At 34.5% G+C, this 25,562-nt stretch overlaps 2 protein-coding genes across 2 annotated transcripts; one reads left to right on the top strand and one right to left on the bottom strand.

The window, feature by feature from the left end:
• LOC134231502 (cryptochrome-1-like) lies at positions 1–21,054 on the top strand. Its single transcript, XM_062713462.1, has 10 exons — positions 1–230; positions 3,397–3,591; positions 4,368–4,471; positions 4,761–4,915; positions 5,163–5,309; positions 5,718–5,882; positions 6,761–6,901; positions 7,192–7,343; positions 8,844–9,043; positions 20,948–21,054. Exons 1-10 carry the CDS (start codon positions 16–18, stop codon positions 21,043–21,045), a joined length of 1,572 nt encoding a protein of 523 aa, XP_062569446.1. The 5' UTR covers positions 1–15; the 3' UTR covers positions 21,046–21,054.
• Positions 21,055–21,669: 615 nt separating this feature from the next.
• On the bottom strand, positions 21,670–23,920 carry LOC134231505 (meiosis-specific protein MEI4-like). Its single transcript, XM_062713464.1, has 4 exons — positions 23,817–23,920; positions 23,509–23,721; positions 22,777–23,165; positions 21,670–22,098 (listed from the first exon to the last, which is right to left on the bottom strand). Exons 1-4 carry the CDS (start codon positions 23,839–23,841, stop codon positions 21,694–21,696), a joined length of 1,032 nt encoding a protein of 343 aa, XP_062569448.1. The 5' UTR covers positions 23,842–23,920; the 3' UTR covers positions 21,670–21,693.
• Positions 23,921–25,562: the final 1,642 nt, after the last annotated feature.

Below are 25,562 nucleotides of genomic sequence, written 5' to 3'. Positions count from 1 at the left end.
TTTCAAAAAGTAAATATGAAGACTTGTGCTATCCATTGGTTCCGTAAAGGACTACGACTTCATGACAATCCTGCATTACTAGCGGCAATAAAGGTTGCAGAAGATGTCAAACCTGTCTTCATCCTGGACCCATGGTTTCCCAAGAACGCCAATGTAGGGATAAACAGATGGAGGTTCTTGTTACAGTCACTACAGAACTTGGATGAAAATTTGAAAAAGATAAATTCACGGTAAAGTTTAACTTTTTTTCACGTCAATAAATACTAAACAGGTCCAGCACAATACCCCGATAAAGGTATATAGCTTGATAAAGCTATATAGCTTTATCAAGGTATTTAAAATACCTTGATCAAGGTATTTTATGTAATGAAAATTCAAAAAAATTCTTTAAAAATTAATTACTGAAAATCGAGTTCTGAGTTGTTGTCAGTAAATTCACCCATGCATGTAACAGGTCCAGCACAATACCCCGATAAAGGTATATAGCTTGATAAAGCTATATACCTTTATCAAGGTATTTAAAATACCTTGATCAAGGTATTTTATGTAATGAAAATTCAAAAAAATTCTTTAAAAATTAATTACTGAAAGTCGAGTTCTGAGTTGTTGTCAGTAAATTCACCCATGCATGTAAAGTACTCAAACACAAACAAATCAGTATAAAAACGTGTCGTAAGAGGAGACGTTATTTTATGCTTTCTTTTTGATACCAGAGTGTTTTTCATGCACGAATAGACACACTGTCAAAAACTCAGAACTCGACTTTCAGTAATTAATTTTTAAAGATTTTTTTTGAATTTTCATTACATAAAATACCTTGATCAAGGTATTTTAAATACCTTGATAAAGCTATATAGCTTTATCAAGCTATATACCTTTATCGGGGTATTGTGCTGGACCTGTGTAAAGTACTCAAACACAAACAAAGCAGTATAAAAACGTGTCGTAAGAGAAGACGTTATTTTATGCTTTCTTTTTGATACCAGAGTGTTTTTCATGCACGAATAAACACACTGTCAAAAACTCAGAATTCGACTTTCAGTATTTAATTTTTAAAGATTTTTTTTGAATTTTCATTACATAAAATACCTTGATCAAGGTATTTTAAATACCTTGATAAAGCTATATAGCTTTATCAAGCTATATACCTTTATCGGGGTATTGTGCTGGACCTGCTAAATAGTGTATAAAGGCAAGTGTGAAAGGGTGAAAACAACTGCATGGTCCAAATGAATATATTAAAGACTTAAACATGTTCTCATATTTTTTTCACTATGGCAATAATGAGATAAAGAATAAATGCAACAGTTTGCCAACAAAGTCCACGAAGAAAAGAATTCTTTTGTAGGAAAACACTTTGACAGTTAAACAGGTTGGGACCAATCGCCCAAATGGAATATAATAGTCCGTTTGGGATATAATATCCCAAATGGGCTAAAAATTTACAGTGCAAAAATTGAAAATTTTTATTTTGGCTATAAATATCATAAATCCGCATCAGGACACTTATAAAGGAATAACTTTTGGTTGACAAGTTTTTCTGTATGGCCATTGTTTAGGAGATTGATCCCTCGGAAGTTCCATAACTTCTTGGGGATCAATCTTACAAACTGTAGGGTTGCATAAAGACTTGCTGACCAAAAGTTATTCAGTTTTAAGTGTGCTGATGCGGATTTATGATATTTATAGCCAAAATAAAAATTTTCATTTTTTGCACTGTAAATTTATACATGTAGCCCATTTGGGATATTATATCCCAAACAGACTACTATATCCCATTTGGGCAAGTGGTCCCAACCTGTTAAACAGGTTGGGCACAACCTACCAAACAGTCCTTTATCCCACGTTTGGTAGACAATCTACCATATTGATAACAAATTTTACTGACCTTCTGGGGGACAAAATTGATTGTGTTTAATTCCATGGAGTGGAGTGGAATTGCACATAATTTTAAACCAATGTGGAATAGAATATAGGTATTTATCAGTGTTCTGGGTGAAAAAAATTGGAAATTCAACGTGCAATTTTTTGTGCAGAGTCGTTAAAAAAATTGAGAAAAACATAGCTTATGTAAACAAGTGCAATGTTTCTCCATTTTTTAGGGCTGCCACGGTTCAGACATTTTTCGGTTCGGTTCGGTTCAGAAAATAAATTCTCGGTTTTCGGTTTTTTCGGTTCGGTTTTCATTTTGAGAATTTAAATAAAAATCTTTATATATATCAAAGGATAATGAGGATTAAGGACATTGTAGAAAGTACTATTTTGCTGACACAAATTTCTATCCATTTTATTCAGCAGAACAAGTGGTTAAATGTAACAAAAAATAACGAAGTAATAAACTTCTTGTTTAAAATAAAATAAATATAGTTATTGACTAGAGTTATCACCAAATCACAAGTGTGGGAATACTTCACGTTTTTGAATGTAGGGGACGTGGTTGATAAAACAATTACTTGTGATTTGGTTTTCCTTCCACATGTATTTGCCATGTTGAAATGTCTTCGATGTTATCTGTATTTTCATTGGTTAAAGAACCCTTCATTGAAATAAACAACCAATCACAACGCGTGTTGCAAGCAAATTAGTATTATATAAAAGATAAAAAAAACCGAACCGAATTCCGGAAAACCTGACTCGAACCGAACCGAATGCCATTTCGGAGCGGTTAACCGAGTTTTCGGTTAACCGTGACAGCCCTACCATTTTTACTTTACAAGAAAATTCTCCCCTTCTCCAATGATGCTGTACCTGTCAATCATGTCCTTTACTTTCTATTTCAATTATACGGGCAACCAATCAATTAGTGCAAACCAATCAAAATGATGATCTTTTTTAAACCTGGAAATATTTAACTTTATAGCACGAAGTGCTCACCATACCGGCAAGGCATGAGGAGCTGGTGTTTAACAGGATTTTATGGAGATAAACATTGACGAAGATCCAAAAAGAGATTGAAAGTTAACTTATCAAGAAATAAATCACTAGATAAAATTGAATTTTTATCCAACAAGACACAACAAAGATTTTTTTTTGATCGATTAATCAAGAAGTTCGGCTGTTACAGACAACTATGGGTATTGTTTATACGAAGTTACAGAGAAATTGCACATAGAAATTCAACTGATTTATGTTAATTGTGCGAGGAATATGTTCACTAAAATCCCCGAATGCCTAGAAATAAAGGTGCTTTTGCTTTATTTTAATAAAAATTGCAATAGAATAAAAAAGTCCCCCATTTGGTTAGTAAAGTTCATCACCGATTAGTAGATTGTCTACCAAACGGGGGATAAAGGACCATTTGGTAGGTTGTAGGTAATGAAAAAGAATATTTGCCATGCATACTTCACATAGTAATCAAATTTCAGTTTCAAGCATTTTTGTTTCTTTTTTGTAAAGGTTATACGTTGTGCGTGGAAAACCTGTAGAAGTGTTTCCCCAGTTATTTAAAGACTGGGGAGTCAGTCACCTAACTTTTGAGGAGGACACGGAACCATATGCTGTAAAGAGGGATGCCGAGATAACGAAGTTAGCAGAACAACACAAGGTCAAGGTCACTAGTTGTGTCTCTCACACACTATACGACACTCAAAGGTTTGTAATGAAGTAGACTAATGAGTAGTTGACTTTTTTTACTGCATTAATGTTGAAAAAGAATTAAATGGATACATGTAATTCTTGTAAAATTGGATTCCACAAGCTGGGAGTAAAAATCTTGACATTTTATTCTAGACATTGACTCTGGTAGTTCTCCAAAATTTTCTTGGAAGTTTTCTTTTCTAAAGAGGATATTTTGCTGTAACTTGTAGTTAATGTTAAGATTTAAAGAAAAAACAAAGAAATTGTGAATCATTTTTTCTGGCCAGTACCGTATATCCGTTTTTTTTCGCGTGTTGGAAATTTTGAGAAAAAGGAGTAGATTAGTACAGTTTTTATTTTGCGTAAGTTATTTTTTACTATGGAAGATTTTTTTTGTTTAAATTGATAACGTTTTAATGTCACATTAGAGCTGACTTAATTTCTGTGTGTTTTATATTTTGCGATTTAAAAATGATTGCGAAAAAAAGCGAAAAATAGATCATTGCGAAAAAAAACGGATATACGGTATTACTTTTCAAATACAAATACCTGAGTGTACTTCTATAATCAAGTAATGCAACATTCACTAACTCTGTTTTCAAATAAATTATGACTTAGAGTCAGACATAGAAAATAATGATGTGTATCCCCATAAATTATTGCTGAATGACACCTTTAAAATCTAATTGATATAGCATACAAATTATTATTAATTGTCAGTGACTGTGGTGCATCATGACATATATGTGTAAATGGTGGTTTGACTGTTTTCCTTTTTTTTTCATCTGCAGAACAATATCAAAGAATGGTGGAAAGGCTCCTTTAACTTATCAGCGCCTTCAGACTGTATTGTCTAGTCTTGGTCCCCCTCCCAAACCCACAGACAGCCCTACAGGTATATCTCGTGGGATCTTATGTTGTATATCAAGATACAAGAAGTTAATCTAACAATCAATTAATGGACAATTCTGGAACAAAAAACATACCCCATCTCTTTTCACTTGATAATATAAGTAAGAAACAGATATAGATAAAGGAATAAAGCAGTAAAGAATGTGCATGTAAAAGAGGATGCTTTAAATCTCTTATCTCTAGATTCCAAATCTAGATTTCAAGGTAGATATTCTGTACCACACCCTGCTAAATACTCTTGACATAATTCTCTGTGATATTTTATGCCATAGAATGTAAGACTACGACAGACTCAGATCACGACAAGAAGTACGGAGTTCCCTCCCTTGAGGATCTAGGGAAGTCTGAAGCAGACTGTGGCCCTCTTCTGTTCCCTGGAGGAGAAACCGAGGCACTGAGGAGAATGGAGTCCATGATTCAAAAAAATGTAATCACTCTATCTGAACATTTATCTCAGGTTTAAATTGGGAATTCATTATTTGGATTGATAAAGTTCTTGTAATTGAAGTGTATAAAGTTTAATGTAATGTTTTTCTTTGACTGTTAATATTGCTGTAGTTTATTGTCATCTACTTTTATTACCTGGCATACTACAGTGAACTTTGCTCATTTATTTAATGGAATCAATGTAGACAACTGACATTGTTTATTTTTAAATGAAATGAATTTTGCAGAACTGGATTTGCACATTTGAGAAACCAAAGACAGAACCTAACACCTTACAACCAAGTACAACTGTTCTCAGTCCCTATCTAAAGTTTGGTTGTCTGTCTCCCAGGCTGTTCTACTACAAACTTCAAGAGGTCTACAGTAAGGCCAAGGTAAAGAAAAAAAATACACATCTTTACAATATATTTATACATATATAGGAATATTTCTAGAGTATTGTTAACATTTTTTTTTGGGGGGGGGATTTAATTTACTGTATATAAATAACTCTTCAGTGAATATCACATTGAATTTTTTTCTCAGTAATTAATGCTCTGTCATCTGAAGAGTTTCTTGAAAGTAGTTTAAAAATCTAAAACAGTTTAACCACATATTCTATTGGAAGAAATGTAAATTTTTAAAAGATTTTAATCTTCGAATAAAATGCTAATGAAATTAATTTTACATTTGTTTTGGGTAAAAAAAATCTTTGAAAGGATGAGTAATTGTTTTCTTTCATACTAACAATTTATCTTTAAAACCATACCTCTGAGCTGAATTTTATTCTTGTTCCTGTGTAGAAGCACACCTCTCCTCCAGTTTCCTTGCATGGTCAGCTATTGTGGCGGGAATTTTTCTACACTGCTGCAGCAGACACACCTAACTTCAATCAAATGGAGGGAAACCCAGTGTCTAAGCAGATCCCTTGGGACACCAATGAGGTGTATCTGACAGCTTGGAAAGAGGTAATGAGGAAAAATGTACCACATGAAAATGTTCTTAAAATTTACTACCAGAAGTCAAAAAAGGCACATTTATATAAGCTTAGTCAATGTATACTGGTGGCGTTGTACACGTAAATCTTATGGGAAAGATTATTCTTTCTATGAGATAGCTATTGACAAATCTTGAAAAAACAATATTTTTATGCCCTGCTTCGAAGAGCGGAGGGCATATTGCTTTGCTGCTGTCTGTCGGTTGGTCAGTCTCTTGGTCTACCATTTTCTTCGCAGAAGTTGCACATATTGAAATGAAATGAAATTTGGCATACAAATTTATCATAAGAATATCTAGGTCAAGTCTGTTTTTGGTATGATCGGGCCATTTTGGACAGAGTTATGCCCCTTGGACTTAGAAAATTTCCAATTATTTGAAGTTTCTGTTCATTTTCTTTGCTGAGATTGCGCATATATATATGAAATTTGGTATGCAGATAAATCATTAAAAGGTCTAGGACAAGTTTTTGTTATGGGTACGATCGGACCATTTTAGACAGAGTTATGCCCATTGGATTTAGAAAAAATTCCAATTGTTTGTAGTTTCATTTAACTTTCTTTGCAGAAGTTTCCATTAACTTTCTTTGCAGAGGTTGCACATATTGAAATAAAATTTGGTATAGAGATTTATCATAAGAATATGTTAAGTCAAGTTCTGTTCTGGGTATGATCGAGCCATTTCTGACAGAGTTATGTCCCTTGGACTTAGAAAAATTCCAGTTATTTCAGGGGGAGGGGTATAAGTGTTTTACAAGCATCTCGTCATCTAAGTATTGTAGTGTTGTGCCTATGCTATAACACATGCCAAAACACATACAGATACATGAAGAATTCTGATGTTATTATAGGGGAAAACAGGTTATCCATTCATTGATGCCATAATGACTCAGCTACGACAAGAAGGGTGGGTACATCATCTAGCCAGACATGCTGTGGCCTGCTTCTTAACACGGGGGGACCTGTGGATCAGCTGGGAGGAGGGGGAGAAGGTAAGCTGACTACACTAAAGCACTGTTCAGAGACTAGTGGAAGGGTCTTGTTTTTATTGAAATGAATAAATGCTCAGTGGATAATGTGATACACCAACAGAAACAATTATGTTTGATTTCTCCTCAAAAAGATTTTGGTAGAAAAAAAATTGCACTGTTTAGATTTAAAAATTTTGATTCTTAGCCAATTTGCTTATTTTTTAAGAAAACTTCGAACAGTATCAGACAGAAAGTAATGATAGTAATTACTGGTAACTCAAAGTTAAGAGCATTTGTATTTTGATATTTAGGTTTTTGAGGAGTACCTGCTGGATGCAGACTGGAGCCTGAATGCTGGGAACTGGATGTGGCTCTCGGCCTCCGCCTTCTTCCATCAGTACTTCAGGGTGTACAGTCCAGTTGCATTTGGTAAAAAGACTGATAAGGATGGAAACTACATCAGGTATCACCAGTAGATCACTGGGTCTTCGTAGTGTACCCCAATTGTAAAATGATGTTTCAGAATGCATGTACATATTCTTATTTATCTTTAGAAGTAATTTTTTATCACGAAGGTAGAATGGGTAAATGTTAAAATTCATACTGCAATTTTATTAGGGCCCCGCAAGGATTTGCGGGTGCCCTATAGTAATCACTCTCTCTGTCTGTCTGTCTGTCTGTCCGTCTGTCACTCTTCCGTCCACAAATTTTCTGTTTTTTTTCTAATAACTTTTTTTATGGTTGCCCAATCAAGTTCAAATTTGGTATGGTAGTTCAGTAGGCAGAAATACATATTTGGATGCTAAGTTTGGTTCTCTATGTCTTCTGGTTTGGAGCTGGGGTGGTGGGGTAGATTCCTTAACTATGCATAAGAATGAATGGGCAACTTTTTTTATGGTTGCCCAATCAAGTTCAAATTTGGTATGGTAGTTCAGTAGGCAGAAAGACGTATTTTGATGCTAAGTTTGTTTCTCTATGTCCCCTGGTTTGGAGCTGGGGTGGTGGGGTAGATTCCTTTACTTTATATAAGAATGCATTGGCAAAGAGAGATAACTACTGAAGATGTTCCCATTGTAAACTGAATGCTGCTACGAGTCCCTTGGGATTAATTAGCTTTCTTCCTGAAGAAAGTCCAGAGCATTATCTTTATCTGTCACATTGAGATGAATTACCGCAAATGAAGTTTGTTTTGAAGTTTAGTCAATTTGGAATGCTATGAACACTCTGAAATGTGGATTTTAAATGTAAATTTTTATATTAATTTATTTTTGTTAAATAGTTATGATTTCATTGAATTCTAAAAACAAGAAATAGATTAAAGAAGATTTTTTGATTTATTTTTTTTACTTTATGTTAATTCAAGAATATTATTAATTTTTAAGGTAGTTGTATAAAAACCCTATTCTATCATTAATACTGAAAAAGTTCTTATTGTAACTTTAGAAGAAAATGATTAGAGAGGTACAGTTAATCCCTCGGGATTAATTATCTAGCCTGCTGCAGAAAATTTAGTAGGCTTTTCTTTATCTGTCACTTTAAGATTAATGAAAATCTTTGTCTGCAACTGCTGTTTGTTTGAAGTTATATTTGCATTCATTGAAGGCTGGCATTTTATATAAGATAAGCTTCATAATTGTGTAAATATACATTCAATGTTAAGTTTTTCTTTATTGCCTAATGTAAATACAAGGATATTATTTTCAGGTATTTGAATATTCAGGAATTATCTTAAAATTTTAAGAATACAGTTGGTGTTGCTTATTCTTCGTACATTTTTTAATCATTCCGTAAGCTGCACCCTTATAATTCTACCCCATGGCGGGGCCCTTGCTGACTGGTCAGTTTTCTAGTTCATAACTGCATTCACCAAAAATTGTAATTACCCAGGTATCTTTTTTTTCAATAGTTAGTAAATTTTTATAGAAAATCATTTTGTAATAGGAAAAGTGTTTTCTTTTTCCAGGAAATATATTCCCAAACTTAGTAAATTTCCAACAGCCTATATCTATGAGCCCTGGAAGGCACCCCTCAAGGTTCAGGAAAAGGCAGGATGCATCATAGGAAAAGACTACCCCAAACCTATTGTAGACCATGACGAAATGAGAAAGAGGAATATAGAAAGAATGGCTAAAGCCTACAATGCTAATAAATCTGAAAACTCAGGTAGGTAATATGACAGATGACTGTATGAAAGTTTAGTTCTTCTTTCAATATCAAATTTGGTATATATTTTTAGGTCACCTGAGTAAACTCAGGTGACCTATTGCTATCTGTTTTCGTCCGTCGTCGTGCGTCGTTCGTCGTGCGTTAACATTTAAACATTTTCAGCTTCTTCTCTGCAACCACTGAACCAATTTCAACTAAATTTGGTACAAAGCATCTATGGGTGAAGGGGAACAAAAATTGTGAATTTCATGATCCCTGCCCCCCTGGGGCCTGAGGGGTGGGGCCAAAACCACTAAAATTAGTGCAATCTTTAAAAATCTTCTTCTTTACTCCTGGACATCAAGCAGTCAAACTGTTTGCATGATTGTAATCAGCAATGAGTCCTCTACCAAAATTGTGAAATTCATGGCCCTGGGGTCAGGGGTTCTAGTGCTAGGGCGGGGCTAAATAAGTAGGTAGTGAAAATGCATTATTTCTTTGAAAATCTTCTTCTCTGCTCCTGGGTATTAAATAAACCAACTAAGTACATAGTTATGATGAGCAAGAGTGCCTCTACCAAAATTGTGAATTTTATGGCCCCAGGGTCAGGGGTTCTGGTGTTAGGGCGGGGCTCTAGTGATTATATAGTGAAAATACATTAATTCTTTGAAAATCTTGTTCTCTGCTCCTGGGTATTAAATAAACTAACTAAGAACATAGTTATGATAAGCAAGAGTGCCTCTACCAAAATTGTGAATTTTATGGCCCCAGGGTCAGTGGTTCTTGTTTTAGGGTGGGGCTCTAATGATTATATAGTGAAATGTATGAATTCTTTGAACATCTTATCCTTTGCTCTTGGTTAATATGCTAATGATCTAATTACATATCTGGGGCCAGGATTTATTTTATTTTCAGTTTTACAAACCCCCCGCTCAAGGTTTTGAACTTTTAGAAAAAAAATAGAAAAAAAATTTCTTTCGGATGTCAAATTTGAGTCGGGATCGAGATTTCAAATTTACGAACTGGCACTTCCGGTTTTTAGACCTGAAACGGCGGGTAAATTAAGCTAGATCCAAGAATTTGGCATGGTTTAGTGTAAAATTCATCGATAAGAGTGCCATTCAAAACGTTTCACCCGTTCAAAGGACAAATAAAATGCTGACGACTTTGTTGCACAATGACATGCTGGTGAGATAATTATGTATTCGTTTCAAAAGTAACTTTAAATTATTTTCCTCCCCCAGGTTTTAAACTGCCCGTGGTAGCTATTGCATATTGCCAGGGACATTGTTTAGGTCTCTGTTATAGCTTACAGTCTAAGCATCATTCTTCAGAAAATTGTTGCTTATGCATCAGATGTAATGAATAAAACTATGGGAGAAGTGAAGTCTATTTGAGGAAGAAATAAACAATAACCTGAAGTGAAGAAATAAAAAAAAATTCAACTATTAAAAGGCAAGAATATACAAATATATGTAGTATCATTTGTATCAGCCAGAAAAATTATTTTACACTTAATTGAAAAAATGTTGACCCTACTCCCCAATACTTCCTGTCTGTTTTATGATAGGAATTATAATTTTAGGCATCAAGTAAATTTTAGAACAATGTCTACACATTCACCTAACACATATTAAGAAAATGAAGATGTATTGAAAGACTTTTAAAGAATTGATTTTTAAAAATATATTTTGATCAACATCACAAAATTTATATAGGGCAAACTGACCATGGTTCGGACAGACAGAAAAATTGACCTAGGTTCGGACAACTTTACCGTTATTTTTTTCGGTTAAATAAATCTGTTTTCAGCACAATACGGAAATATATCAATCTCAGCGATCGGATTTTTCATTTAGTCAAGACCCCGTGTTTATCACGTGACTCGATAGTTGATGGTGGCGCTACGATTTTAGGGCATGTGTAGTTTGTTTTACGTCAGTAGTTTAAGGGAAATGTAAACAAACACTTGCAAGTAAAATCAAATGAATGAGGCTCTACTTTATTAAACCAGTATGAACTAGATGCTGTCATGAGACAGTAATACCCGCACTATGGTGTTTGCCTCTAAATATACACTCATTCATATTGGACTTTCCAAGGAAAAATTCAAAATAATTCTATAATTATCACCGTACATGTATTCGTCAAATTGAACATAAAATTTTCAGATGACCATATCAACTCTGAGCCTCACATATGTATTTTAAAATACTTAATTCATAACCAGTCTGAAATAACAGAATTTAATTAATGATTGAAGTAAATTACTTAATTAGATTCAAATAAATAATTTTCCCATAATCAAAACTGATTTTAGTATTTGGTCGGGAAAAAAACCCATTTAAAATAAAACCCGTTTAATTTTTAAATGCCTATTCCCCCCCCCCCCCCCCCCCACACACACACACACACACACTCTCTCTCTCTCTCTCTCTCACATTTTTTAAAAAACATAGTTTAGTTTATTATGATAGTTTGAAATTTGTTCTTGTACTAAACAGTTTTATTTTCTACATTCACATTGGGTTTGCGTCACCCATTATCATATTTATAGATATCACCTCTCGGCACACCTCGGCCAATTCATACTGGCAACGGAATCAGCAAAGGTTTGTCGAATGAGATTATTTAGCACATGTATGCTGACGATGCAGTGTGGTCAGTTAAAATCATTTGTGTTTTAATTGGATTATATGGATTATATTTCATGAATTCGTTGTCACGACCTATGACATTCGGTAAGTACAAGATTTAGTATAGATTGCATAAAAATAAATAAATGCAAATGGTTAGGTTGAAGTTCAAAAAGGGTCAACATGGTCAAAGATCATCGCATGCCAGAGTCGACAAATTTCACATTGTCAAGTTATCTCCCGTTGCGGACATTCAGTATATAACAGACGCAGATCCAGAATTTTTTTTTCAGAAAGGGGGGGGGGGGGGGGTGTGTCACACCTCAGTCAAAAAAATCAGCCCAAGATTTCCTGAGATGGAAATAAAAAATAATAATAAAAACAATGATGGTGGAGTCCCTGTTTTCTAAGGGGGAGGATGTCCAAAGTCATTTTATTCTCTACAGTACATATATAGTCTTATTTAAATAACTGCTAATTCCAGGGTGGGGGGGGGTCTGATCTCCCTAGCCACTGAATCCCTGTACCTGAAATGACAATTGATCTTATGACTCCATAATAGTAGAAAATTTTTTCAATTGACTATTTATACATATTTTGTTTCCTATGTTTATATATTTTTGTCTGTCCACGGAAACTTTAACCTTGCCCATATTTTTTAAGTGGATTGGGCTATACACATGGCTTCAATATTTCATAGGTAAATTTCTTTTGGCAAAACCTTTTAATGGGTACCACCAATTTTGACCTCTTGATCTCTTGACCTTGGAGTTTGACCCAATTTTACAAGAAAAATACCTTGAACTTGGCGTAAGTTTTGAACAGGTGGTGCTAGGACTTTCATGCTCTTACATGTGTAATCATTGTGAACTTTCAACAGGTATAATTATTTTTGACCTAGACCTTAGAGTTGAATCCAATTTAACTTTAACCTTGGCAATAACTTTTGAACAGGTGAGGAAGTTCTAGGGATTTCTCCCTTTTTTCACATGTGTATTCCTTGTGACAAGACTTTCCCTTTGATACCAACAATTTAGACCCTTTGACCTTGACCTTGGAGTTTGACTTACATTTGGCCAAAAGCTGCCATAACACTTGCTGTCACAACAAACAAACAAATTACTAAAAAAAAAAACACAGAATACATGTACATATTTTATATTCAACAGATATACATCTGGTCATATCTCTAGTTCTCCCTTGAATGAGACATGGTGATATAAATTTTGAAAAATAATTACAAGAGTTGAAAAGGTTGTGCATATTGAAATATACTAAGCTCTGCGGATGAATTAGATATACCAGTTTAGCTTTATTTTGCTACCCAAAGCACCTTGATTATCTATTTATAAGCATACTGTTTTCTGAAATGTACTGATTTCTGTTGTCCATCTGTTTATCTGCAAACTTTTCACATAACTTCTTAAGAACCACTGGGCTAATTTCAACCAATTTACATTTAAATATGCAGGGTACTTTTTAAGCGCCCGGATCGATAGATCCCAGGCGTATATTGTTTTTGTCCTGTCTGTTTGTCTGTTTATCTGTTTGTCAACTTTAACCTTGGCCATAACTTTTGAACAATAAGGGATAGAGACTTCATATTTGGTAAGCATACTCCACTAATAAAGTCCTTTCAAATGACTTCAAGGTCAATGACCTTGTGACCTTGACTAAGACTTATATGCTAAAAATAGCTTTTTCCACTGTTTGTCATAACTTTTGAACCATAGGAGATAGGGACTTCATATTTGGTATGCATACTCCACTAATAGAGTCCTTTCAAATGACATCACGGTCAATGATCTTGTGACCTTGACTGTGACCTATATGCTAAAGATAGCTTTTTACACTTTTTAGCTCACCTCAACGAAGTTGGGGGAGCTTATGTAATACCCTCAGCGTCGGTGTCGGCGTCGGCGTCCACGTCGGCGTCCCAGGTTAAGGTTAAGTTTTTTGGAGCAGTTTTCTTTTTAAGTACTTCTATGTCCTATATTGATTAGACATGCATGGAAGATGGTTCTAGTGTGTTTCACTGTACCAGTCAAAGTTTCAGATGCTGCAATTTCAGCAAAAGAATGACCAGGTTAATGTTTTTGGAGCAGGTTAACATTTTTGATACAGTTTTTGGTGTAGGTTTCATTTCCAAGTAACTATAATCCCTATGTTGACCAAACTTGTATGGATGATACATCTAATGATGGATACTACCGGGCTTGCTTCGGATGCTGAATCTGACCTACATTTTCCGGTTGAGTGAACAGGTTCAAGTTTTTGGTGTAGGTTTCATTTCCAAGTAACTTTAAGCCCTATGTTGACCAAACTTGCATGGATGATACATCTAAGGATGGATACTACCTGGCTTGCTTCGGATGCTGAATCTGACCTACATTTTCCGGTTGAGTGAATAGGTTAAAGTTTTTGGTGCAGGTTTCATTTCCAAGTAACTTTAAGCCCTATATTGACCAAACTTGCATGGATGATACATCTAAGGATGGATACTACCTGGCTTGCTTCAGATGCTGAATCTGACCTACATTTTCCGGTTGAGTGAACAGGTTAAAGTTTTTGGTGCAGGTTTCATTTCCAAGTAACTTTAAGCCCTATATTGACTAAACTTGCATGGATGATACATCTAAGGATGGATACTACCTGGCTTGCTTCGGATGCTGAATCTGACCTACATTTTCCGGTTGAGTGAACAGGTTAAAGTTTTTGGTGCAGGTTTCATTTCCAAGTAACTATGAGCCCTATGTTGACCAAACTTGCATGGATGATACATCTAAGGATGGATACTACCTGGCTTGCTTCGGATGCTGAATCTGACCTACATTTTCCGGTTGAGTGAACAGGTTAAAGTTTTTGGTGCAGGTTTCATTTCCAAGTAACTATGAGCCCTATGTTGACCAAACTTGCATGGATGATACATCTATTAGGATGCATACTACCGGGCTTGCTTCAGATGTTGAATCTGACCTTCATTTTCCTGTTGAGTGAACAGGTTAAAGTTTTTGGTGCAGGTTTCATTTCCAAGTAACTTTAAGCCCTATATTGACCAAACTTAATTGCATGGATGATACATCTAAGGATGGATACTACCTGGCTTGCTTCGGATGCTGAATCTGACCTACATTTTCTGGATGAGTGAACAGGTTAAAGTTTTCATCAAGAGATGAAAATTCTCAAATCTGCTTCAGATGCTGGATTTTGATTACATTTTCATGAAGAAGAACTAGTTTAAATTTTTTATGTAGGTCTATTTCAAAGTATCAGATCAAAATTGCTTAAATATTTTCATTTTTGGAATGTTCACTTTTGGTTGGTTAATTGTGTGACTTTGCCTTACTTAAAGACAACATTCGTTGAGGTGAGCTCTGTAATCTCTGATTACCTATGTTTGCCATAACTTTTGAACCATCAGAGATAAGGACTTCATATTTGGTATGCATACTCCACCAATTAAGTTCTTTCAAATGACACCATGGTCAATGACTTTGTGACCTTGACTGTGACCTATATTCTAAAAATAGCTTTTTCCACTGTTTGTCATAACTTTTGAACCATAGGAGATAGGGACTCCACCGATAAAGTCCTTTCAAACGACGGCAAGGTCAATGATCTTGTGACCTTGACTGTGACGGATATGCTAAAAATAGCTCTTTACACTTTTTGCCACAACTTTTGAACCATAGGAGATAGGGACTTCATATTTAGTACGCATACTCCACTGATTAAGTTCTTTCGAATGACACCATGGTCAATGACCTTGTGACCTTGACTGTGATCATTATGCTAAAAGAAGATTTTTTTAACTTTGTTGCCACCGGGCGCGTAGTGTTTCACAAACACATCTTGTTCCAACATAAATCTTCTTCTCAAGAACAGCAAAGACATTTATTGTCCCCATTTTTGCTAAAGGTAGGGTACATTAAATCTCAATTGTTTGTCAATCTGCCCATCTGTCACAATAGATTTAACCTTGGTCATCATGGTCGTATATTTTGAATGAGAAGAGATAGGACTTTTATATTAAACATGTGTATTAGTATTAAATGGGAAAATACCATTCTACATACACTATGATTTTCATTACCCATGATCTTGAAGTTTGACCTAATTTCCTTAAAAAAATTAATTGCTTTGAATTGATCATTTTGAAAGATAAATGAAAGGGCATTCATATTACCTGTGATAAGACCTTCCAAAATGTATCATGACTTTTTGACTCTGTGACCTTGACCTTAAAGTTTAACTTTTCATTAATGTTGTATTTCCTTTTCATTGAGAAGAGATTTGACTTTCACATTTCAAGTGAACATTACCCATAACAAGAGGCTCCCAACATGCTATGATTTTTTACCCCTTGACCTTGATGTTTTAACAAAATTTCAAAAGAGTGAACTCTCCCAAAAGATGATAAGACCACTGTTTAAAACAAAAAAGGAGTTTAGGGAAGACTGGGCTTTTTCCATAAAAAACGTCATTTTTCAACCCTCATTTGACCCCCCCCCGGGCAAAATCAAAATTCCGAAACCTAACTGCACATCTACATGACCCAACCAACCATCTCCCAAAGATGATTAGGATGCTGAATAAAATGTAAGAGGAGTTCAGGGAAGATGGGGCTTTTTCCATAAAAAGCATCATTTTTCGACCCTTATTTGACCCCCCGGGGCAAAATCAAAACACCGAAACCTAACTGCACATCTACATGACCCAACCAACCATCTCCCAAAGATGATTAGGCTGCTGAATAAAATGTAAGAGGAGTTCAGGGAAGACTGGGCTTTTTGCATAAAAAACGTCATTTTTCGACCCCCATTTGATCCCCCAGGGCAAAATCAAAATTCCAAAACCCTACTGCACATCTACATGACCCCACCAACCATCTCCTAAAAGCTGGTTAGGCTACTGAGTAAAATGTAGAAGGAGTTCAGGGAAGACGGGGCTTTTTGGACAAAAAATGTCTTTTTTCGACCCCCATTTGACCCCCCGGGGCAAAATCGAAATTCCAAAACCTTACTGCACATCTACATGACCCCACCAACCATCTCCCAAAAGACGATTAGGCTACTGAGTAAAATGTAAGAGGAGTTCAGGGAAGACGGAGCTTTTTGCTTAAAAAACGTCATTTTTCGACCCCCATTTGACCCCCTGGGGCAAAATCAAAATTCCAAAACCCTACTGCACATCTACATGACCCCACCAACCATCTCCCAAAAGCTGGTTAGGCTACTGAGTAAAATGTAGAAGGAGTTCAGGGAAGACGGGGCTTTTTGGACAAAAAACGTCATTTTTCGACCCCCTTTTGACCCCCCGGGGCAAAATCAAAATTCCAAAACCTTACTGCACATCTACATGACCCCACCAACCATCTCTCAAAAGCTGGTTAGGCTACTGAGTAAAATGTAAGAGGATTTCAGGGAAGATGGAGCTTTTTGCTTAAAAAACGTCATTTTTCGACCCCCATTTGACCCCCAGGGGCAAAATCAAAATTCCGAAAGCTTACTGCACATCTACATGACCCCACCAACCATCTCCCAAAAGCTGGTTAGGCTACTGAGTAAAATGAAGAAGGAGTTCAGGGAAGACGGGGCTTTTTGGACAAAAAACGTCATTTTTCGACCCCCATTTGACCCCCCGGGGCAAAATTGAAATTCCAAAACCTTACTGCACATCTACATGACCCCACAAACCATCTACCATAAGATGATTAAGCTACTGTGTAAAATGTAGGAGGAGTTCAGGGAAGAAAAGTGTGACAGACGGACGGACGGAGGGACGGACATGAGTAACAACAATATACCCGAACTTTCTTTAGAAAGTGCGGGTATAATTATTTCTATTGCGTTTCTAAGTGATTAATCCTTCCTATTAGGAAAAAATTGTTTCAGTTATTTTCTATATTTGTTGTGAAATCTTCCTCGAAGTCTGAAAATTAAATGTACCTAGGTTCGTACACCAGATGACCATGATTCGTACATTGCTCAAACCAAAGTTCAAGCTACTTATTATAATCAAATCGCCGTTTAAAAAAAAAAGGAGAGTGAACAAATTACAAGATTGATATTCAAAGTATACGGATAATAATATTGTTTCTTTTTTAAAAATCATGCTTCATGTATAACTATAAAAACGTATATATTTTAAATGTACATACATGTACAAGTATTTTCAATCGATCAAAATGAGGATGGGCTCCTCAAACAAATATGATATTGTTGCATTTTCAATTTTTTGATATAATAAAATTAATTATTCCAATTGATTGGGTAAATGATGTTTGATGATGTTTGATAAATTGAAAATTAAACTAATTCATTAATCACAAATGCTATATTATTTCGAAATTTCTAGCATTTAAAACAAATCCCATATATAGCACCAAGAATTTTTGATTGGTTTAGAAATGAACAAGTGTCAGTTACATCTTTAATTAATACGTACATAGACTTCTTAATTGTAGATTTCTTTTACAATGAAATAATAATCCCTAGTTTAGAACAAAAATGGAAAACGTCATAATTAAGGGTGTATATGGTCTCTGTATATATGCACTACATGTATTTGGGTGCCAGATGACCAGTGTGTTATTTGTTCAAAACATGAGCGCAGTAATCAGAAAGATATGCATTGATGCTAGTGCAATTTATGAAGATCGTGCACTGACATGCAGAGAAAAGATTTTATCTTCGCCGTGCGCATTCTTCTTTTCTTTATTTAGAATCAAAATTAATTGAGGGTCAAGCCAACCTGCAAAAGGCGGAAGAAAGTTGAAGAAAACACCCCGAGCAAAAATAAATTGCATTTCAAATCGAACAACTTGTCGACAGCCCAAAGTAATAATTTAAAACTCATTGCTTGTAATTTAAAAAAAAAAACAGAAAAAAAGATATTTTTCATTTCTTTTATTATGGAAACAAAAAAAAAACAAAAGGGATAAAGGTTATCCTGACAATAAGCAGCGGCATATCATTAAACAAAATCTTTCGACCTCAGGTGTATATTCGAGGAGAGGGGGGATAACACTTTGTAACACACGCTACCTTGTTACTGGAAATGGTATAAATCTATACCTATACGAATCCCTCTTAGTACCAATTAGCAAGAGACGATGCCACGCCCAAGCGTTCCCTTGAAGACATAAAAATTGAAGCTAACTGAGTACAGAACACGAAATTGCAAACAATTGTAATTTATTTATTGCTCAGGATAAACATCCTATGGCATATAACAAAATGTACAATAATATTTACATAGAAAATGGAGAAAAAAAGTCACATTGATACTGTATGACAGGGATCTTATAACTGTCCTTTACAGATTTACAAATGTAATAAATACAATATGCAAGCAAAGGAATCATATCTTCTAAAGCAGAACTATATTTGCTTTGCTGGAATATGCGGTGGTGTCTGAAACAAATGATGATTTCGAGTGAAACATGGCCATCCAAATATGCTTTGAGAGAGCAAAAACTAGCGAAGTCAATAAAATTTGAATACAGTTAATTTTTTTTTTTAATTCCACAATTTCAGTCTCGTTTTTTGGAGGAAAACTTCGACATATTTGAGGTTACGGTCGAGGAAAGTGGAAGGGGTGATCAAGCAATAGAAATGGTTTCTTTATATTATTTTTTTAGTGAGTTTTCTTTGCAAATTACAGACGAACTCAAACGATTGTCAGTTGCTTGAAGCTCTCTCAGGACGTAGTTATCAGATATCAGAGTTGATACCGCTGACTTCGGCGATGATTTCTTACTGAAATTGAAACTGCGACATAAGCCCAAATATGACGAAACTTTGGTCAACATACGTCATTTACGACAAACTAAAACACAAAAAAGGAAAGAGAGATAAAGGAAAATAGGGCTAGTTTAAAATAATACTAAAAAAACAACAGATTTCTACTAGGAATGGGAGAGATATGATTAAAATCTTATTGGAGGTTTCTTATTATGTCATGCGACTCTTTATGTAGTATTTGAAAGAAATCAGACATGCACGTGCTATCGATTTTGAAGGATTTGGGAGAGAAATCAGGAAAAAATAAACAACTTATCTGATAAAACTTTGACAAGAAAAGAAAATTTTAAAAAATCAAGCAAACGAACGACCCCAAAGAAAATGGTCAAAACTCGAAAGGGGGTCAAACTTTCTTTCACTTTGAAATTTTATCAAACGCCGGAATGCATTACCAAAACACTACGATGTAACAATGCTACAACAAAAGAAGGGGGCAGACTTTTGATGAATATCTATAATGTTAAATTTCAATAGTAAAATGTTATGCTTTAGAGAGAGAGAGGGGGGGGGGGGGGCTCTCGCTACTACGAGCCTGTAAATATTGCATATCTGTTATTTAAAAAAAAAAACATCATTTGTTTACTGTATATTATCATGTCCGAACCTTGGTCAGATACGTTCGAACCATGGTAAAAATCGCTTGATGAATTTAACTTCTAGTTGGAACAGAGGTATTCAGTGTTTTGGTGATATACTTACAATCGATAAAACCCGAAAGGTTCCAAAACACATTCCAGTTGATGGTAAAAGTCTAGACCACTGTCATTCGGAATAACAGCTTATTGCTTGTAAGCAAAACAAGAACCGTCCGAACCATGGTCAGTTTGCCCTAACTGGCCCAAACTGGCAGATGATGAAATAAGCAATTAAATGTTCTACTTTCCTGTTTGTAAGCATTATGTGTCCAGTGGTAAAGAGCCTATTAGGATAGCATAAAAAAAGAATGTACAAATGTTAATAATTGATTTATCAAAAAAATTTATTTCCTTTTCCTTCGGGACTTTTTTATTCTCATGTTCATAACTCAAACCTAAACATAAAAAAAAATGCTGGCCTTATAATGAAGAAAGGGTCCTCTTTCAAAATAGATAATTTCAGGAGTGCTGGGTCAGGGGTACCAAGGGGGTACTTTGACTAAAAATAAATTAATGCTTTGAAATCTGCCCTTTGATAAGCAATGGTGCCTCTTTCAAAATTTGTGAATTTCATGGCTTTTGGCTTAAAACACGAACCAAATACAATCGCTGGAAAGTTGTTACATGATACTCAGGTGACCTATAAGGCCCGTGGGCCTCTTGTTGTAATCAGGTCAACGTGTTAAAGGAAAAAAATTTATTGCCATTTGAACAATGATATGGATTTACTTTTAATGGAAATTTTCTCTCTGAACCATAGTTGTTGAAAAAAGCTGGTTTGCTAAACAAAAGTGAAAACTTTTCTTGATACGTACATTTTCAAAGCATATTTATGATTTTTTTAAGGTGAAAAAGGAAAATCTGGATCAGCTTCCTCCCCCAGCAAGAAAAGAAAATCTGAGTCAAATTCTTCACCCAGCAAGAAAAAGACAAAAGTGGATTAAAAACAAACTTAAGAAAATCTCCACAAAAGTAATGACAGGACATTTTCTGCCAGACTACCTCAAATTGTGTTCATAATACGTTATGATTTAGTGTTGTTTTAGATAGTAATTACTAGAACTATGAAGTTCCTGAATCTTTTTTGTGATGTGAAATAAATTTATAATAGATTAAAGTCCACTTTTCTTTTCTTCAGCATTACATATTGATCATGTCATAGTTTTTGCCAGAAAAATTCATGTTTAAAAGAAATTTGACATCCAGAATCCATTCTCTTATTTATATCCATGAGATCTAGAATTCATTTACTGTAAATCACTTTTTATTTGCGAGAACTTAATATTTGCGTACTTACGAGAGACAATGTTCTCGCGAAAATTTCATTCTCACATATAAAAGTATTCCTTACAATTACATATAGGAATAACAACAATCCGTGAAAATTGTGTCTCGCGAATAAAGAGTCAATGACTATCTCGCAAAATAAGGTGTCACGAAAATCTTTAGTGATCAACAGTATTTATCACCATGAAAGTCTATTCCTATCATACCTGTATGTAAAATGAGTACAATTTTTTTTTCAAGTTTGCTGTATTTGTAAACTGAGACTAGAAGACACACTCTTTAAAAATTCTATTTATTTAGCATGATTACAAGAAATTACACTTAATTAGCCATATTTTACAGACAAACAATGGAAAGCTATCTGAAATGTACAAAACACACTTATCAAGTCTCTCACTGACCTTGGACAAAATTCTTACTGTATGAAGCCTGCGGTCACTAATTGTAGATTTCTGACTTGGATCAACTTCTCCTGAAGTAATACCATTCCCTTGATCCTTGAGATCTTTCAGGACAACTTGAAGCATTTCAAAGACATAATAAATATTTTCATACAGCATTGTATCCAGGGATGTTTCACTTTGGGTCACTGTCCTTAAATGAGTGGAAAAACTCTCAATTGCTGCCAACAAACTGTCCAAGATGTGTTCTCTCATTTGAGGGATCAAAAGGTGTTTTAGTGTAAGGATTAACTCTCTCCGCTGTTTTCTCTATGAAAAGAACAAATTTCAACACTTTATTTGGTACATGTACAACTACATTTTAATTGTTGTAATTGAAACTTAATAAATCCTGTATTTTAATAGTACATGATGTACTAGAAAATGTTAAATCTTCAAGAAATCAACTCTGTTTTGCAACTTTTAAGTCCATTGAGAATTACCATGAAGCCTAGTTTTAAATTTACACAATTTTTGTGATTATAAAATTGAGGCATATAAAATTGAGGCAAAGTGTTGCCAAAAAATGTGCATAAAAGATCATAACAAACAAAATTACTGCTCCAGTTCTATTCTTGTCCTCTGTGAACAAATTCAAACAGAAAGGGTTATTTGCCTATAATATCGTATAAGTGGAAATTTTAGCTTGACACAAATTTAGAGATTTGTCCTTAAAAACTGGTATTTTATTTTTAGCGAAATGCAATTTTAGCGATTTTAAAATGTTCACTAAAGAAGCTTTTACAAATAAAACGCAATTAATTTTCAGTGATATTAAATTTTAGCTATCTCAGCACCCTCGCTGATAATGCCAAAATTAAATCCTCGCGAAAATTTCTGCTTATATGGTACAACTTGTCTTTGAAAAAGTTGGAAAAACTGTCTAGGGGCATAAACAATCTGTAGACATGTAGATATAGTAAACGTAAACACTAAAGCAATTCCTACCTCAAATTTATCACCTCTCAGAGTCCTGTCAATAATGACTTGTACCAGTTCTTGCACTTCAAGCTGTGGGAAATTCTTCGCCATTGAAGAACTTAGCTGACCAATGACTTGGAAATAATCTTTGATTATTGGGATGGATAACACTTCATTCTCGAGAATACTTCTACCAATCAAGTATAAGGAATTTGAAAGTGTGGAGTGAATTGCACCGCCCAGTGTGGGTTTCTGAGTTGTTTCCCTATTGAGCTGCTTCAACATGAGGTAGCTTCTAATGAAATCTGTGTTGTGCTTTATGTGCTCAGCATTTTCATCAACTTCCATTGCTTCCTCATTTTGATTTCGTGAAGAGGTGTTGTCAAATGTGACAAATGGAATTAAATCAGCTAAACCTGAAAGGAACAGGATAAGTTTTCCACAAAATTTATTTAAAAAAATATATATATTACTATGATATATGCTTAGTTATTGTTTAAGTCTACTCAGTTTTTAAAAGAAGAGGCTAACATTATATCCTAGTACAATAACAAGCTCTTGGTTTCTTGGATAAAATATTTTTGTTAATTTATGTACAGTAAATTAAGGGTTTTAGATAAAAATCTAATTTTAAAGAAATTAATGTATACATGGATGATATCCCAAAATCTGATTTTTACTTCTTGCTGAAAATAACATGAAATCTAGCGATTTCAGTTTATCCACACAATTTACCTACAACATATTTGAAGTACCCACCAGAAATATTCATAAATGATTGTAATTCTTGTGCTTGTTTCAACTTTAAGATTGTCATCTCTGCCTGTTCATACTTTTGTTTCCATCTACTCTCTTCGGCACGATACTGGGCACACAGTTGCTCGGCATACTCTCTGGCAGACAGCCCATTTGGTTTGGACCTGATACAAGCTAAGGCAACTGCGACCTTTAAATGCTCAATGGAGGTGTTTGCTGTAAAAATAAAGTATACAGTTAACATATCAGGTGCTTAAATCGCATAAATTTTAAATACTTATTTATGTTTTAGAGAAATAGTTTATGCAAACCAAATAAATCTTCTTTCCTTGCCATCCATCAACTTTATCATACCTTTTCTTCCTTTCGTTGACAAAAGAGTTGTGTAAAGTTTGTCGCGCAAAAAGTTATTCTGGCACGGCTCCTTTTTTATATTTTTGGGGGGGGGGGGGGTTGTCTTTATTTAATTTTCTTTGTTTTTTCTTAATAAAAAAATATTTACTGAACTACTCTAACCCGTTTGCTCAATTTATTTATCAAAATGTTTTTTCCCGCTACTGTACATTTATTTTTTTTTCGCCACATTTATTTAAAAAAAACGACAAATATATCAAAATCAAATATAAAAAAAACTTTTCCTTAAAAATTACTTTGATCAAATATGAAAAAAATATAGACCTAATCAAATAAGAAAAAAATATGCTTCCCGGTAGCTGTTATTGCGACGACTATGTTAGGTAAACTTCAAACAATAATCACTCATCGCTATAAATTTCTATTTTATATGATTATCACATTGATGAACTGCAGTAATTTAACACAGGTGCTTGGGAATGGATCCCCCTCCCCCCTCAGGCACTTGTTTCGGTAATAAATTTAAACCCTTAGGATTTCATTATTATACTGTGGGTTAAAAATTAATAAACAAAAACAAGTGCCCCCCCCCCCCCCCCCCCCCGGTGTTAAGTACCCAAGGGTTCTTTAAAACTTTTAAAATAATTTTAAGTGGAATATTTTTATGACATATTCACAAAGTATTGCAACTGAAAAATCCTAAATTTAAACAACCATACTATCAGATTTAAGGATCTGTCCGCCATCATTCTAGATCTGTAACACTTTTTTAGTTTCCTGATTTCATTGTCTAAATGTCCTTTCATTATTTAGATTGAATTTTTCAATACTACAGTACCTATGCAGGGGTGTAGCTTCCATTGTGGCAATGAGGCAACTGCCTCACTAGATTTTTCAGCAACATTCCCCTTCCCATAATTAATCAATAATTCATCCCAGAAAATATTTAATTTATTTCTTAAAACCTAATTGTTTTATTTATCATTTAAATAAATCTACAGATTATTTTACTGGTTCTTGGTCAAACTTTATGAGATTAGGCTCTAGTTCTAAGACCTAAAAGCATTTTGTGGGAAAATATAATGGACCACAAAAACAAGGGGCAGGCAAAGTTGACATCCTTTCTATGGAAAAGGAAAGATGAAAGTCTAGAATCGGCATCAAGTATTTCACAAACCCTGTAAACTAATTATTAATTTTATTATCTTTTCAAATGATGCCCAAATTCAATTATTTTTAAATAATTTAATTTTGCTTGTATTCTTGCCTCTCATTGGTTAATTTCCAAAAAGGAACGCATAACATTTTGTATAATCTGGTTTGGTATGGGGACACACCCCCTTGACAACCAGCATAATCATCTGTATCCATCAATCCCCTCATTTCCAGTCCTTGGGATTCATGGACAATTCCAGATTTAATGAATGTTCCTTTAATTTCAAACAGTTACTCGATCTTACCTCATGTAAACAAGCATCATGGCTGCTAGATCTATGTATTAGTTTTTACCTCCCCTTGCTTCCCATCACTTCCGTTACTACGGTTGTATTATTGCGCGGTAAATTTGAACTCATAAAAACAACACAATTTTACATCCCCAGTTGAATAATTATTTTAAAATTAAATTATAAGGAATGACTCTAATTCTTGGCCAAATTATCTTCGCGGATTATAAAGCGTAAACTGACCCAAACCATATTATA

Source organism: Saccostrea cucullata, unplaced genomic scaffold (genome assembly GCF_032062105.1).
Source record: "Saccostrea cucullata isolate Sc308-1 unplaced genomic scaffold, CSIRO_AGI_Scuc_v1 ctg4692, whole genome shotgun sequence".
Classification (NCBI taxonomy): Eukaryota; Metazoa; Mollusca; class Bivalvia; order Ostreida; family Ostreidae; genus Saccostrea; species Saccostrea cuccullata.
The sequence above is the reverse complement of the archived record's forward strand: the minus strand, read 5'-3'. Positions and strand labels throughout refer to the sequence as shown.